The sequence below is a fragment of the Egretta garzetta genome, unplaced genomic scaffold (genome assembly GCF_000687185.1).
Source record: "Egretta garzetta isolate BGI_Z169 unplaced genomic scaffold, ASM68718v1 scaffold287, whole genome shotgun sequence".
Classification (NCBI taxonomy): Eukaryota; Metazoa; Chordata; class Aves; order Pelecaniformes; family Ardeidae; genus Egretta; species Egretta garzetta.
Genome location: NW_009260435.1, coordinates 10,022,317 through 10,037,243, shown reverse-complemented (window position 1 = coordinate 10,037,243; position 14,927 = coordinate 10,022,317). Strand labels below are relative to the sequence as shown.

Below are 14,927 nucleotides of genomic sequence, written 5' to 3'. Positions count from 1 at the left end.
GTTATGAAGACAACTACTGAAGCAAGTAAAAGACAATGCTTGAAAGTTTATTTTCATTTAATACTGTTGTTCAGTTCAGACTGCAAAACTAATGCGGTTCCACGGTGAGGGTGCAATAAATGCAGAACAGACCATGAAAAATCAAACTACCGGAACGGGAAAAGAAACGGTGTCTCCCTAAGAACAGCTCTGTCCAGCGCGCGGTGGCTCCTGCTGGATTTGTAGACTAATACTCTGCCTCCCCCCTCCACGTGAAGCTTAACTCATTGCACGGCATTAGTTTATGTATTAAAAGCAGACGTTTAGCCAATGCTTACCAACAGACCATTTAATGATCCTGCATTTCAGAGCATCTTTATTGCCCCATTTCAATACTTGAAGTATAAAAACGTACCTAGAAAGTGTAACTTCTGACCAAAAGCTCAAACCCTGCCCTTGTCCTTCCCTCCCTCAACCCCTCCGCTATCCCCCCAAAGGAAAACAAGGTTACACCTGGAGCTCAGCTACTGCGTGGGGAAAGGAAATATTTACAGCCATCACAAACCATGTCAGCACATGACATTTAGTGGAAACAGAATCTATTCTTTATGCAAAATGAAATACAGGTGAGTGGCATCCTATTTTCTGTGCCATGATGCCATCATCAGCTTTGCAGAATTATCATTGTCATTACTCTTTTTCTTTTTGCCTTTCAACTCAAAACTGCTTTTTCCTCCCTTGAGCTGTGGGGGGGCTCCCAAGCCCCCGCACCCACTCCGAGCCAGGCTGGCCCGCACTGTCCCACCGCCCACCGCCCCTCAGCCGTCCCTGGCCTGTCCCAGGGGGTAGAACCCCCAACGGCACTGGGGGGGCTGGTGAAGGCCTTTCCATGAGCAAGGCTTCCAGATTCAAGTTAGCTTTTCTCCCAAGGCTTACGCCCGCTACTTGCGCTACCCGTGCGAACGGCGAAGGAAAACAAAAACTCAGCAAAGTCTCTCACAAATGCCAGTGCTTTTAAACATTAAACGACTTTTAAATTCTTTGGATGTGCGGGTCTCACCCACAAAGCAATCTTTCTAGAAAAAGACAAATAAATTAAAGGAAAAACACGCTAATAATGCCTTTCTGCTTTCTAAGTGACAAGTACTACCTTGAAACACTCATTTTGGCATGTACAAGTTGGGGGGAAGGGAGGCCGGGGGGATAACCTGGCAGTGTTTGTAACACGGGTGGAAGTGCATGCCAAGACAAGGCTGAAGATACACCCTGCAGTCAAGAGAAGCACTCTCCTTCAGTTCATCTCGGCATCAAGAATGAAAAGATTGTAACATAAAGCTTTGGCCATTTTTGAATCTACTATATACAATTTTTTTTTTAAACTACATAGTCATAAATTAAAGCAGTGATTAAATAAGTGTATACAAAATGTAATTAAATTAAAAATCACAGCACATTGTAGAGAAAAAATAGGAACCATTTATCACAGCAGAGAATTTTTTTTTTACCCTGTGAAAAGAATATCGACTAGCAAACACAAAGCATCCTAGTTGAAACAAAAGAAATCAAAGCCATGTTTCCCTTTCTTCCATTCATTGCAAACAGCGATCTTTACCCACTTTGAAACATTCCCAGGAATAAGATCTTCCTTGAGTATAACAGAGAAGTTCCTACAAAAAAAAAAAAAAAAAAGGGAAAAAAAAACCCAAACCAAACGATATAAAAGGAATATACAAACAAAACAACCCCTACAAAATAAATAAGGATCATAAAGCTTTTTTTAAGTAACCTTAACAATTATCAAACTAGTAAGTTCTGCCTTATCACATAGACTCTCTATACAACATAACCCTAAAGATTTATTACTATGAGGTATTTGGAGGAATTGGTAAAAGCGATGCACGGCCTGTCTGGGCTGAGGGACTCAAGCTGCTCTGGGGGAAAGAAGAGGGAACCTTTGGTTTGTCAGCAAGAAAGTGGAAAAAAAATTTTCCTTTGGTATCAAAGAAAGTTTCATTGCATGGTTGCACGGCAAAAAGCACCACGGTGAAGAATTATTCCTTTTTTCATTAGTGGCCTTTCTAACAGGCTGAGGTATTCAAAGAGTATAAGGTGAGAGATAAAGAGGTCAACAGCGGTTTAACACTTTGGTTCAAGCAAGGCACTCGTCCTATGAGTTTACAAAGTTTGCAACATGTTTGCCTAGAGCTTTATTATTATCATTATCCTTATCATCGTCAGTAGTAGCAGTTGTAGCAAGAGAAGTATTTGTAAGGTATTAGCATTACCATTAAGAATGGAGACAAGGTTAGACACTGAGTGAGGGTGAGGAGGGGCTCAGGGGGACGGGGGCAAGAAGGAGGATGAGTTCCCTTTCCAGACCGAGGCCGTGCATGAAAAATCTTTGGTATTCTTTGGTATCATCAATGTGATTAAAATCACCAATGGAAATCGAGTGAGGTAGCGTCTTTGGTTCACACTATAAATAGTAGATCTTTACACACTTTTTTTTCTTTTTTTTTTCTTTTTTTTTTTTTTAACACGTGGAAGTAGCTATTCCTTATCTTTTGCTTCTTTGTCTTTAGCAAATAGTTACCAAATGTATTGTAAAGCTAACCACACCACAATAATAAACCAGGAGGCTAAGCAAAGTCTCAAAATTAGCCCCTGGGCCTTTGAATGCACCCAAACGCAGCGAGATAGAAAAGGGTAAGTGCTTTCTCTTTGTTTGCTAAATGCATAGTTTTCATCCTTATGTACAAAGGAGGAGGAAGAGGAGGAGGATAGGAGGAAGAGTAGTAGAAAGAAGGACCATTTTTCAGGGTAAAAATGTCTTGTTTACAACTCAGGTGAGGAGAGGTGTCCTAAGACTCTTTGGTATAAGCTCAGCAGTGTTTCCGAGCCCTCCAGGCAGCGGCAGCCTCCCCCGGGTAGCGCTCGCCGCCAGCCCGGCCTTATCCTGAAATCCCTCTCAGGAGGAGAGCAGTGCCCACGGGCAGCCCCAGGGCTGGTCCCCTGCTGGGACACCAGGGCTTCCCCGGCCACTTCGGCCGCTTGGGAGTTTGCTTCTGGCATTGGTTGGAGCAGAGGCAAATTCTCAAGCGAAAGCCCCATCACTGGCTCGCTTGCTCTTGTCGGGTTTGCTTTACCTGAGTAAGGAGAGGAGGCTGAGGCCCCTGGAAAGCAATGCGGGGGCTGACGTAGCGGTACGGGTTGGTCTGAATTTTTTTTTTTTTTATTATTATTTTTTTTTCCTGGAAAGCTAATAATGCCATTTACAATGGGGATGGATGCGGACGGTTCACCTCCTGGCCAGCCTCCCCTCGGGGGTCACTGCGGTCAGGTCTGGATGCAGCCTATGAGCCGAATGCGCGTCCCTAATGCCCTCTCGCCCGTGGAGTCACCTTTGGCTGAAGCCCCATCTCCTGATGCTCCCAAATTGTTTCAGGTTCTGCTCCCTCTCCTAACCCTTCCTGGCAGATTTTTAGGTCCTTTTGCTGAATTTGAAACTAACTTCCATTTTGTCAGGAATGAAGTGAACCGAAAGACTAACGCTAATACAACAGAGACAGGCTGTCCCGCCTAACATTAAGCGCAGCACTAGAAAACAGCTCCCCTTTAAGGATGCCCTGCTAAGGAACGGCAGCCATCGGAGCCGGGGAGCGCCAGGTAACCTGTCCGTGCTTCAGTCGGTGCAGCTGGGCAGTCTACTCAGAGGTAAAACAGCTTTACAGGTAGAATGAGCAGTTCCATAGTTATTTGCTTCATGTGTTGAAAGGAATTAACGAAAAGTGTGTTCTTTGCCTATTCGGAGTATGAGGGGCGTATTGCTTATGGGAAGAGTGGTTTTGTTCCTAATGGCTTATAAAAAACCAAAAGGTTTATATATACTTAAACAGACATGTAAAAAACCCAAAGCGCTTAAAATCTACAACTTGTGCATCAGCTTTAGTGTGTGTGGATGTATGTGCGCGCATGTATACATACATACACCCCCATAGCCGCGCATGTGAGCGTGTATGTACACAGACCTGTTCAGGGGCTTGCGTGTGTGTGAATCAGAGATCCTGAAATTGCATATTGGGTGCAAATTTAATGCTGGTATGAAAGTTCTCTTTGGTTTCAGCAAGTAGTCTCTAAAGACAATACAATGGAAATACTAAAAAATGCGGCAATGTACTTTTGAATTTCCCTGCATTTTTAAATTCTCAAGTTTTAAATAAATAAGGCTTTCTTTTCTAAACTATAGGTACATTATAAAGCAGTGTTTTGCTGGAAAAAACTAAAACATTGGTTATCACTGTCCTTTATTAACCTTACACTATGAGACTGGATTCCTAAAATGCTTTATAGGTGAGCTTATTAATGTTTCCATGTCAATTATGTCTCCGTGGGGAGGGAACGCTTCAACAGAAAGCTCGCTAAAATTTAAGGTAAGCTAGAGACTGGAAAAACTCATGGATTAGATTACATTTTCACAGACAATTGCTTTGTCAGTCTTAAGGTGGGTTTAGAGTAGGAAAATGTGGAGGAATATTCAGTGCCAAAAGTCTTGGGTTTATTTGACTTTATTTTAATAAAGAGATATTTCAGCTGTATTCTAAACACTTACTGGCAATTAACTGTATAGCCTGAACCTTAACTAGACCCTGTCCTCTTGGGAAATAACTGGTGCTACAAGGTTGCTTCACTTTGGTGTCCTTAGTATTTTGAGTGGGCTTTGTCCCAAAAACCAGCACCTGCTATTGTCGATGGGGTTGGATTCTAGTTTACCTTGAGTTTTCCTTTCTCTCTTTTTTTTTTTTTTCGAATAAAAAGGGTGTAAGTAATATTACCTATTTCTAATCCTTGCATTGGGCCTAGACCTGCATATTTGGTTACTTTGGAACTTAATATACCTAGTAGAATTACTACAGTAATTTGAAACACCAGTTAGAAATCTAACAGGCACATGTATGGTTTTTAAAATCTATTTTCCGCTTACACTAAAATTTAATATGCAGATGGTGCACGCTTTTTTTTAGTTTTATCAGAGTAGGAACGGGATGATTTCTCTTCTACGGGTCTGTTAGCAACAGAGCATTTAAAGCTTTTTTGCTACAAACTTTAAACTATTTCATGCATTATCCTGATTAATAGATGAGCAAGAAAGAATGCACAGGACAAAAGCTCAGCCTGCTATTCACAGCTAGGATGCCACAAAACTTCAGGCTCTATCTCGGTGTCATGGGAATTTTGCTATTGACTTCAGAGGCACCACGATTCGCCCTTCCCAAAGCACTACTGGAGCTGCTGTTGGAGCTCTTCCCACCAACGTTAACTGGTGTTGTACCACTGTTTGCAATAGGAAAAGACCATGAGCCTTCACAGCCATTGCTATTTTTCTGCCTAGTAAAGTCAATAGGTAAAAAAAAGCTTACTAATGTCAATGAGTATTGATCAGATGCTGAGCCCTGTGGTTTTACATTTTGCAATTCTTTTCATTTTTGCATACGGAATGCTTCAGGTCTCCTGCTTGCAGGCTAGGTGGCAGAGCTGAGCTGTATTTACACACAGTGCACGGTGCACAGGGCGCTGCTCAGCGGGCTTCCAGCAGCATCGGCCCGCGAGAGTGTAATAAGGGGGTGCACGCACGACAGCTACCACGCCATCGTACGCGTGGCTGGAACAGCCCCTTTTTTTGCTCCCCTTGAAGTCAGCGCTTTTTTGTGTAATAGGGGGGTGCGCGCACGCCAGCTCCCCCGCCATCGTACGCGTGGCTGGAACAGCCCCTTTTTTTGCTCCCATTGAAGTCAGCGCCTGAAAGGCTGACTGGCTTCAAAGGAAGCAGCGTCCCGTTGTCAGCCCCTGTGCTCTGGCAGGGGCTGCCATCTCCTCAGGTGACATTCTTTCTTGCCAACCATGGAACAAAACAATAATGTGATTTTACTAATTGCAAATAACAGTCTTGATTACAAGTTTTATGTGTTATACAGTTAGATTAGTTTATACCTATAACTCTACATAGTATTTTGTGTAAAAATAGCTTTGGAATATTAAAATCATTGCAATAAAATACCTGCAATATAATTATTAAATGTGTTCTTTGGTAGCTAGTCGATTTTTTTTTTTATGGATGGAATAGTTTTCCTTTTTTAAATCTGAACATTCCTTAACAAACAAAGAGAATGCACTGGTTTAGGTACCATTCAAAATTTCTTTGCCTAGTTTGAACTTGTTTCCAGGCGTTGTACTGGTTAAGTTCAAACCACAAAACAGCAAAAATCACACTACCGTTCAAATGAATTCAGACGACTCCACGTTTTGTCGGCCGTGCCGTGGCACGACCCTCTCTGAAGACCAGCCCTGACTAAGTCCCTAACCACCGGCGTGTACGCAGTACGGATACACGATACACCTTCATGGCAATTGCTGTGGAAATGAAGAGCCATATCTGAAGAGATGTCTGTTCAATGACAAGAAATCACTATGCTCCAAACCACTAAACAGCCAAGGACGGTGAAGATGATCATGGGCGAAGGTGTAAGACCAGTGGTCTGTTTCTCTTCTCTTTGCATTCTGTTTTGTTCCCTCCATTTCGCTTTCTTCTTCCTCTCTATTTTTTGCAAGTCGTCGTCCTACTAAAGTGTGTGTCTTAGAACAAAGTCATAATGCAGGTGAAATAAGTCTTTGGTTTCTTTGGACTTATAAATAACATTTTTTTCAAATAGTTCTAAGTATAAACCTGCTATCTTGAGGTCCTGGTCTGTCTTTATTTATTTATTTATTTTTAAAGCTTTTCCACCGAGGTTTAGTTCGTGGTTATTCCTTCACGCTTTGGTACAAGTGCTTGATGAAGAAGATGAGTTGCCTGAATTGGAGCTGCCCTCGTCTTGCCACTTATCCAGACTCCTCCTCCGTGCATTCATGAAAAAGTTGCTGACGGTGCTCAGCTCCAACCCGAGCTGCTGGGAAATGGTGATTTGTAATTCTTTGGATGGACGCTTATTTTCCTTGAATATTGCATGTAGAGTTCGACGCTGGACATCCGTGAAGACCAACCGAGGCTTTTTGGGTGTATTCCCTCTATCCTTCCCGTGCTCTTGTTCTTTCCTCTTGCATGCTGCAAGAAAGGGGAGGATGGTTAGAGGGGGCTGGCAAAGGAGTCCACGGGAATGCACTACAGGACAAACCAGGGAAAAAGGACCATTCATTTCAGCTTCCAAATTTGGAGAAGACGTGCGACATGTCAATTTATTTAACTTATTATAGACTATGAAAATACAAGGAATAGCAGTTAGGAAATACCTTTGTCATTGGCTGTTAAAACTCAGCAAATGAGGTTATTGAGAGTTTACACTTTGATAACGCCCATTAGTGCTGAGAATTTAACTGTGTAGTATCCCTACCAGGTAGAGGAGAAATTCACTGAGCTCTAACATCCACCTTGCCCACCATTTTTACCTTCATTAGTTGTTGTCAGTTCATTTCCGTACCTTTTTATTGGCTGAGAAATAAGGAATTGGGGGAAACCGGGATGTTACTACGGTCTTACAGGCCAGGTGATTATGTATTCTGAGCAAAACAAACCACGCTTTGACGTACAGAACAATGGTATAGTAAATCTTCCTTACAGAATTTCGCCTTATTTCATCTATAATCCCTTCTTTCCCTTTCAGAACATTATTTGGCCCTACATTATTAAAGGGTACTTGCAATTTGAAATCTGCCTTGCAGATCACCTGCCAGGCAGGGTCAGAGGGGGCTGGGAGAATGAGTCCCGGATCCCCCCGCCACCCTTTGACTGTCTGCCAGCTCATCTTTGTTAGCGTTTCGCCAGAATAAAAGGTTTCCTTGGGAGGACAGATTGCTCTGTCTCACTTTCAAAAGAGTCTGAAGTTGTCTGCTTTCCCTTTTTTTTCTGACAATGTCCTTTAATGCTGATTTAGAGATGTATTTCTGAAGGTAATATGGACGTTCTGTCTCCATGCCTATCTAGTCCTGATTTCTGCGGAGATCAGTGCTGATTATACAAAGAATTTTGTGCAGTGTCTCCACCTATTCCATGGTTATTGGAATGAAAACAGCAAATTACTTTACAAGGTCCTTCCTACATCTTTTATTGCTACCGAGAGCCAACCTTGGCATGAGGGTTTAATTGCTCGAGGGAGGTATAAAAATAGTCATCCACCTTTTGTACTTGGAGAAATAGCAACTGCACAGATGGGACAGCAAGATTTGGGAGATGCAAAGGCACCTTCTGCTGGCCCGGGTAGGCAGGGACCGACACACCGGCGTCTCTGCCCTGTCCCAGGAGAAGCTTTTGAGCGCTCCCTAACAGTACATATTCCAGCTACGCATTCTTTCATAAGCAATGACACATTGATCAAATGAACTGGGATGCCAAACCCATATCTTCTATGGTTATTTTTATCTGAAAACCTTTGAAGAGTGCTTTGAAGTTACATCCTGACCTCTAAAACACTGCTGAGCTTCTGGGCTGAAAACCAGGTTTCCCCGTGCCAGCGAGCCCCCACTGCAGGCAAGCTGCTCAACTCACTCAGTTCCTACCGCAATAATTCTGCATCCCCACTGAAAGTTAACCTCGGTAACTCGAGGTTATCCTTTTGCAAGAATAGCCTGTTATTTACTGACAAATATTAGGAATGAGGAGCAAAGAAGCTATCAACAGCATCTCAGTCTTTTATACACGTCTAACCATGTGACGATCAGAAGTTCCCGTGAAAGCAGCTGCAAAAGCTCGGCTCGGTAACAACCTCAGCCTCCAGCTCTGACTCTGCCCCTGCTAATGGGCTCATGCACAGAAGACGACAAACCAAACCCAGCTGATGTTTTCCGTGCCCAACACTTCATTTCTGCTTATGCTGCTTTACATCTTCCTTTTCCAAAGACTACACAAGTTCCAGCTTTCACCTAGACACTCTGTCCAGGCCATCGCTTGTCACAAAATCCTAACTACACAAATAGCGTGATCTGCATCAGCCCTGTATGATGCTTCAGCGGGAATCATCTCATCAGACCACAGCCACAGCAGTAGATAAAAAGCCAGTTCAGTTAGTGGTGTAAACCTCTGGGGTTTCCATCACAAACTAGTATACGGGTTCTCTGAAATCACAGAGAATAACAAAAAAACATCTATTGTGAAACTCACTTGCTTAACCCATTGTCTTCCTGAGCTTGTGCTCATCTCCTGAAATGTAATATTCCAGAATGACTATTGCCTTAGAAAACATCCCAGGCATTAAAACATGCCTTGCTCCTCAACTTCAGTTGCATTGGGGACTTTATAATGACTGCTAGTAAGATCTCAGAGGTAAGAAAAAAGTGCTCATTGCTGGGGAGAAAAAATAAATCCTATCCAGTCTATGTTACAAAGAAGCCACTTTTAGTATTTTGCAACCAAAACTTCATTTCAGTCAAGTCCATCAGAAAGCGAGCATTGAGGTTCCCATGGTGCTCCCCGGAGAAGATGGGAGCCATCCCTTCCTCCTGCGGACCACTGTGGGCTTTATTTTTTATCAGACTATCACACAGGCTTGGTCCAAACCCAGGGGAACAGGTGAAGACATGCTGCAGTTTAGCCTGTGAAATAAGAGAGCCTGAGTTCTTCTACTTTGAATTAAGGACTAACGATGTATTGGTTCAGAGAGAGCAAGATATTGACTCAGTTTCAATTTGGGACCTTATCTGAGACATGAAGACCCCCAGCAACAGGTTCAATTCTCGCTGAACATGGCACAGCCCCAACAGGTGACCCCAAGGTATCCATTGCCCCGGCAGGGCCGCCCAGCCCAGCTCAGCACAGCCCAGCCTTGACCCCGGGTCCTCCTGCACCCCCGGTGCCTGCCGAGCAGCACGCTGGCCCTGGCCCTGCCCAGCATTGCTCACAGAGCCTCTTTCCACCTGGGAGAGACTGGGAACACCTTCAAAATGTGGATAATTTTCAGGCAATGCGAGAATTGTTTCTTTTTCGGCTCTACTCCCATTAGCATTCACTGGAGGCAGACTGAGGACAAGAACTTTCCAATATGCTTAATTGTTCAAAGAGCCCTTGCAGACAGTGCTGCTAGGCCTCAGGTTGCGAGCGGCAAGGGTGGATACCACCTTTCATCTTCTGCCTTGTCCAGACTCAGGAATATTAATAGCACTTAAAAATAAATAATGGTGATAATGAAAAACCGTAATAGGGTTTCCTTACGATCGTTTTCCCTGCACTGGAGCCAATCAATTTTAATAATAAATTGTAGCTTCCAGCTTGCCAGAGAACAAATGTACATGACAGGATAAAATCTGCTCCAACATGAGAGCCTATCCAGAGCAGGCACCGAGCCCAGCCAGCTCACACTGCGAGGGCTGACAAACTGGAGCCATCCAGCCCAGCGACAGCAGCCTGCGCTCAGCCCAGGTCACGCCCCGACAGAGTGGCTGCGCCCACTGGGGCCACGTCCTCCTCCCACCCCAGCAAGGGCACCCACTCAGGTCCGAGGCTCCAGAGACACCCACTGCAACCCTCTTTTGGAAAAGCACCAGAGTCTGTTTTCAAACCCGTTTACGACACACCTTCACCTGGATTTTATTTTACATAGCAGAAGATAATAGAAATAATTTGCACTGATGTCCTTCATGCACATCCGCCTGTGAGCACAGTGAGCAGAACCTCTCCCACAGCACAGAAGCCAAATTCAGGTGCTTTGTGGGGTGCTGTGCTCCCCAGAGGCATGCCCCTCTCCCATGGCATGCCTGCTCGCACGCCGCCCTCGCTCCCCCGTGCAGCCAGATGTGCTCTTTGCCGCCGGGCTACCCTGGCTGAGCGATGCTCCTTGCCATGCCTTTTGAAAAAAGCCTTAACAAAGTCTAGCTGAGGAAAAAAGCAAAGCAGAGGATAAAGAAAGAGTCCCTCTTGACTCTGGCAACACATGTGCAGATATGACAATGTAATATTATCAGTGCCAGAAGGAGCCTTATAAATCCACTGCTGAACTCTGGCCTCTTCCAGTCACTTCCATCTTCCCCTGCCCTGAGCAACAGATATTTTTGACACTTGCAATTCCCCTGATACAGTCCATCAATCTATTTTTGTCTCCCTTTGTTCCTTCTAAGTCGCCCGAGGGATTTGGTCGAGTTAACTTGCCAAACCTTGTAAGGTCTGTACATCTCACTGAGGCCGGTTGCCTGTGCGTGGTACAGAACGGGGGTCTCATCGTGGCAGCTCCACCATCTATCCCTGCTCTCCTGCAGCGCCTGGCTGGCCTGGCTACCTGCGGTGCAGCGGGGTGAGCCCTGCTCCGCCGGAGGTGCAAGCAGGTTCGTGTCCCCTGCGAAAAGGCACTAATTTCATCTTTAGGCTGAGATAGTGAAGAGGATATTTTGCCCACCTGTGATGTGAACTACACCGTTCCGTCAGTCTAGAAGTCAAGATTACAGCAAGCTCAGGTGTTAACCCTGACGCTTGATCTAGTCTTTCATCCCTAGAGGGTGGATTTCTTTTTAAAAATCTAAGAAAAAAAAAACCCAATTACCATAAATCAATTTTCAGGAGCACTTGGTGCGTACACATGTGCCTAGCTGTATGTGGTGAACGCTAATTTTCCTTTCTAAAAACCCAAAGCAAAGAATGAAACCGGTAATACTCTGAAAAAACCTCCTTTCTGCTCTCTTGTTTTGGGCATGTAATAAAAGACCACCACAAGTTCTGCTGGCTTATTTTCTGGAAAATTGGCACTGGAGCAGCGGGAACGACAATGGAAAATCCTGCTTGGGTGAAATCGGTGCCAGCCTCTGTGGCTGGCTGTGCAGGCAGAGGAGCACTCTCACTGCAAGAGGCATTGCCCAGCTGGTAGCCCACCACGTCACCATCACCAAGTGCATGCTCTCAGACACGGGATGGAGAAGTGGCAGATGCTGAGGAAGAAGGTGGTGGATTTAGGGGGTTTCAGATCTGGCATCGAGTGAGCCACGCCCCTACAAGCATGCTGACAGGCGGAGGCAGCAGAAGCAGTGGCCACGCGCTCCAAAGGGACACACTGCTCACCAGCTGCCTCCAGCGGCTCCCACTAGCTCCGGGACAGGCACAAGCGATGGCCACAATGGGGGGTTTGACCCTAAAAAGGACCTGGAAAGAGAGGAGGGACACAGGGCAGCACAAGGGGAGTGCATCTGCCCAAGCGCACTGCAACAGCATGGCATTACAGCTCCTCTTGGAAGGGAAGCATGCGGTCCCACTGGGGCCTTGGCATCAGCCTCCCCACCCCAGGCAGGAGGAAGCCAAGGCACATGGCGGGTCTCTGCTTATGGGGAGCCCTTTTTTCCTCTGTTCATGCACAGGGCGGGTCCAGACCAGCAACAGGGAGACACACACAGGATAATGTCCCCAGCCACACTGAATTCAGAGCCTGGCTGACACAGAGAAGAGACCCTGTGCTGGCCACCAGCAATGGGATACAGGGCCTTTCACCCCGAGGTGACAGGGCATGCTTCCAGCTCTGGCCCGGGTCACTGCTGACCACAAGCCATTATTGCTTGATGGCCATCGAGTGCCCTGTACAAGATGAGGCGGTGGTCTTGGTTCAGCTCCCTGTCAGCAGGTTCACACCACACTAATTTCCATCACATTTGGCACATTATTTGACACCAATTAGCGTCATGGCTGGAAGGTTGAGCCGGATGCTATAGACAGAAGGAGTCTGTAGGAGCCCGGTTTGTAGCTGAAATGTTCATTTTGGGGAAGAAACAGGACTTGGGGTTTTCTTGCAACCATGAGCTTGGTCCTGTCTTGCCTGAGAAGGCACTTTCTGGTTGCTTCACATCAGAAGATAAACAGCACTGAGCTCTGGGGTCTTCACCACCACCCTCACTAAACTGGTTTAGTTTTCAGGACTATTCACAAACATTACATTTGCTTCAGACAGGTAGGAGGAAAAAAACACCTGCTTTGTGCTTCTCTCAAAGGGTCCAGTGCAAGATCCTCAGAAAGCAATGGGGAGTTTACAAGCCAACAGGTTCATTGCTGTGGGTTCAGAGCAGTCACCCTTCCCACAAGTGGGAAAACCCCAAGAAATGATGCAGCCTGGCTCAAAGAAGTGCTGACAAAAGCCCTGTACTTCTGCATGTGCCATGGGAAAGGAGAAATATTTTAGACTGACTTGAGAGAGTTCTCAAAAGTTGTGTGATGGTCATCTTTTCCCCCTCCCCTTGCAAAGCCTAGTTTTTTAGCTATGCCCACCTCATGTGTACAGGACGTGTCTTAGAGACATAAAAACCCCTTTTAGAATTCTCTTCGTACATATATTTTCTAATCTCTATTGTGTCAGGTCTGTTACAGTTGGGACCTGCCTCAGCTACAGTCTGAACTGTGCCCACTAAGACTTTGGGGATCTCTTTCTAAAGCACCAGCTTCTAGCTTTGAAACATCACAAAATATCCAATAACATTTTTAGAAGGTGAAAACTCTTCACTGGTACAAGCTAGAGAACATCTCGGAGGGTATTATTCTGAAGGAGACACTACCTTTGGGTGGAGAAGGCAGCAGGATTTCCATAGGAGGTTGAAACTGCTGAAGGACTTTGGCCGTCCGAGCTACAACAGCTCAGTAGAACCAAGTAGCCAAAAGTTTATAGTAAATTCACGGTGATGATAATATATAATAAGGTGTGATAAGCTCCATCCTTATCATGTGAATAACACCTCTGGAGTGTGCAGGTAGACATGTGGATGACAGATCTTTCCTAATTATCAAAAACTTCATATTTGGGGGAATATGAGAACAAGATAAGGGCCTATAAGACACATGCTACCTGAGGGCAGAGTTCACCACACGAACTAGAAGCAAGCAAATATGTTTGGCCTGGATGAACAACCGCAGCCTCTGAGCACCATTCACACGGATATGTTGCTGTCCGGTGGTCCCCTGCACTGCCCCATCCTGCTCCTCACTGCTCTGCGGCCTTTGAAGGTGCTGAGGAGACAGAATCCCTCTGGAAAGGTGCTGCATGGGACGGAGCCTCTCAACCCCAGGGTGGTTCGCAGCCACGTGCTCCCGCTGTAGCAGGCAGCAGATGACACTGACGCTGCGACGAGCATTCCCAAAAGCTTCAGCCCACCGTAGGATAAGGCCAGTCGCCCGTCTGTGATGAAAGCCTATGGGGTGACACAGTTCCTTGGTTGCTTCCCAAAACTTTCCCCTTTCAACTGAAGAGAGCATGAGCTATTCTGAGATGTCTGAACCCACACTCAATTATTTCTTACTACTCCTGGCATCATTTGGCATTTGCACTTGTCTTTCTAGTGATTTGTATTTATGCTTATTTAGAGTGCAGGTGTATCCATTTGCTCAGAGGTCATTTGATCTGTATCTCATTCCTCTGTCATCAAGACCAGGCAATACTCCTTTTGTTGTTTCATGACATGACAAGAGATAAAAATATGTTCCTACAAGGGAAGCTCACAGAATGACATCGCCTGCCAACAGATAGATCCCAGCTGGGACCGAACACCTCACACCTTGCTCCTGTGCACTGCATTAAAATGAGTGACTTAATTTGCTGTCCCTGGAATAATTAAGTGAATCCAACTAAGGAGCACCCACTCAACAGGTTGGGATTCCGGGGTTTACACAAACTTAACAGCGCTGATGGATCTGTAACCACTTGAGTGAGCTGACATCACCATTACAGAATATGTTGCTAAGTGGATCAATCAGGGGAAAGCACACGGTTTTCCCGCGGTATCATTTAAAGCAAATGTTACATTTCTTTAGCTGGGTCTTTAGTTAACCATATTACTGTGACAAATATTTCTTTGTCTAGCATAAGTAATTAGAATTTAACCACTTTAACTGCATCTTAATTACCCCAGATGAATTGAAAGGACATTTAATAGCAAAGATTAAATTGCCTTAATGAACGATTTTTGCCGCTACATCAATATTTTTATCGTGTTAGCCCCTCCCGACC

The 14,927-nt window shown here is 45.1% G+C and overlaps 1 protein-coding gene across 1 annotated transcript in view; it reads right to left on the bottom strand.

Moving 5' to 3' along the window:
- Positions 1-6,785: 6,785 nt before the first annotated feature.
- The window catches only part of ONECUT1 (one cut homeobox 1), a 16,997-nt gene continuing 8,855 nt past the window's right edge, over positions 6,786-14,927 (bottom strand). Inside the window, exon 2 of the mRNA XM_009643852.2 lies at positions 6,786-7,078. Coding sequence (XP_009642147.2) covers positions 6,786-7,078 — 293 coding nt within the window. The remainder of the gene's footprint in view (positions 7,079-14,927) is intronic.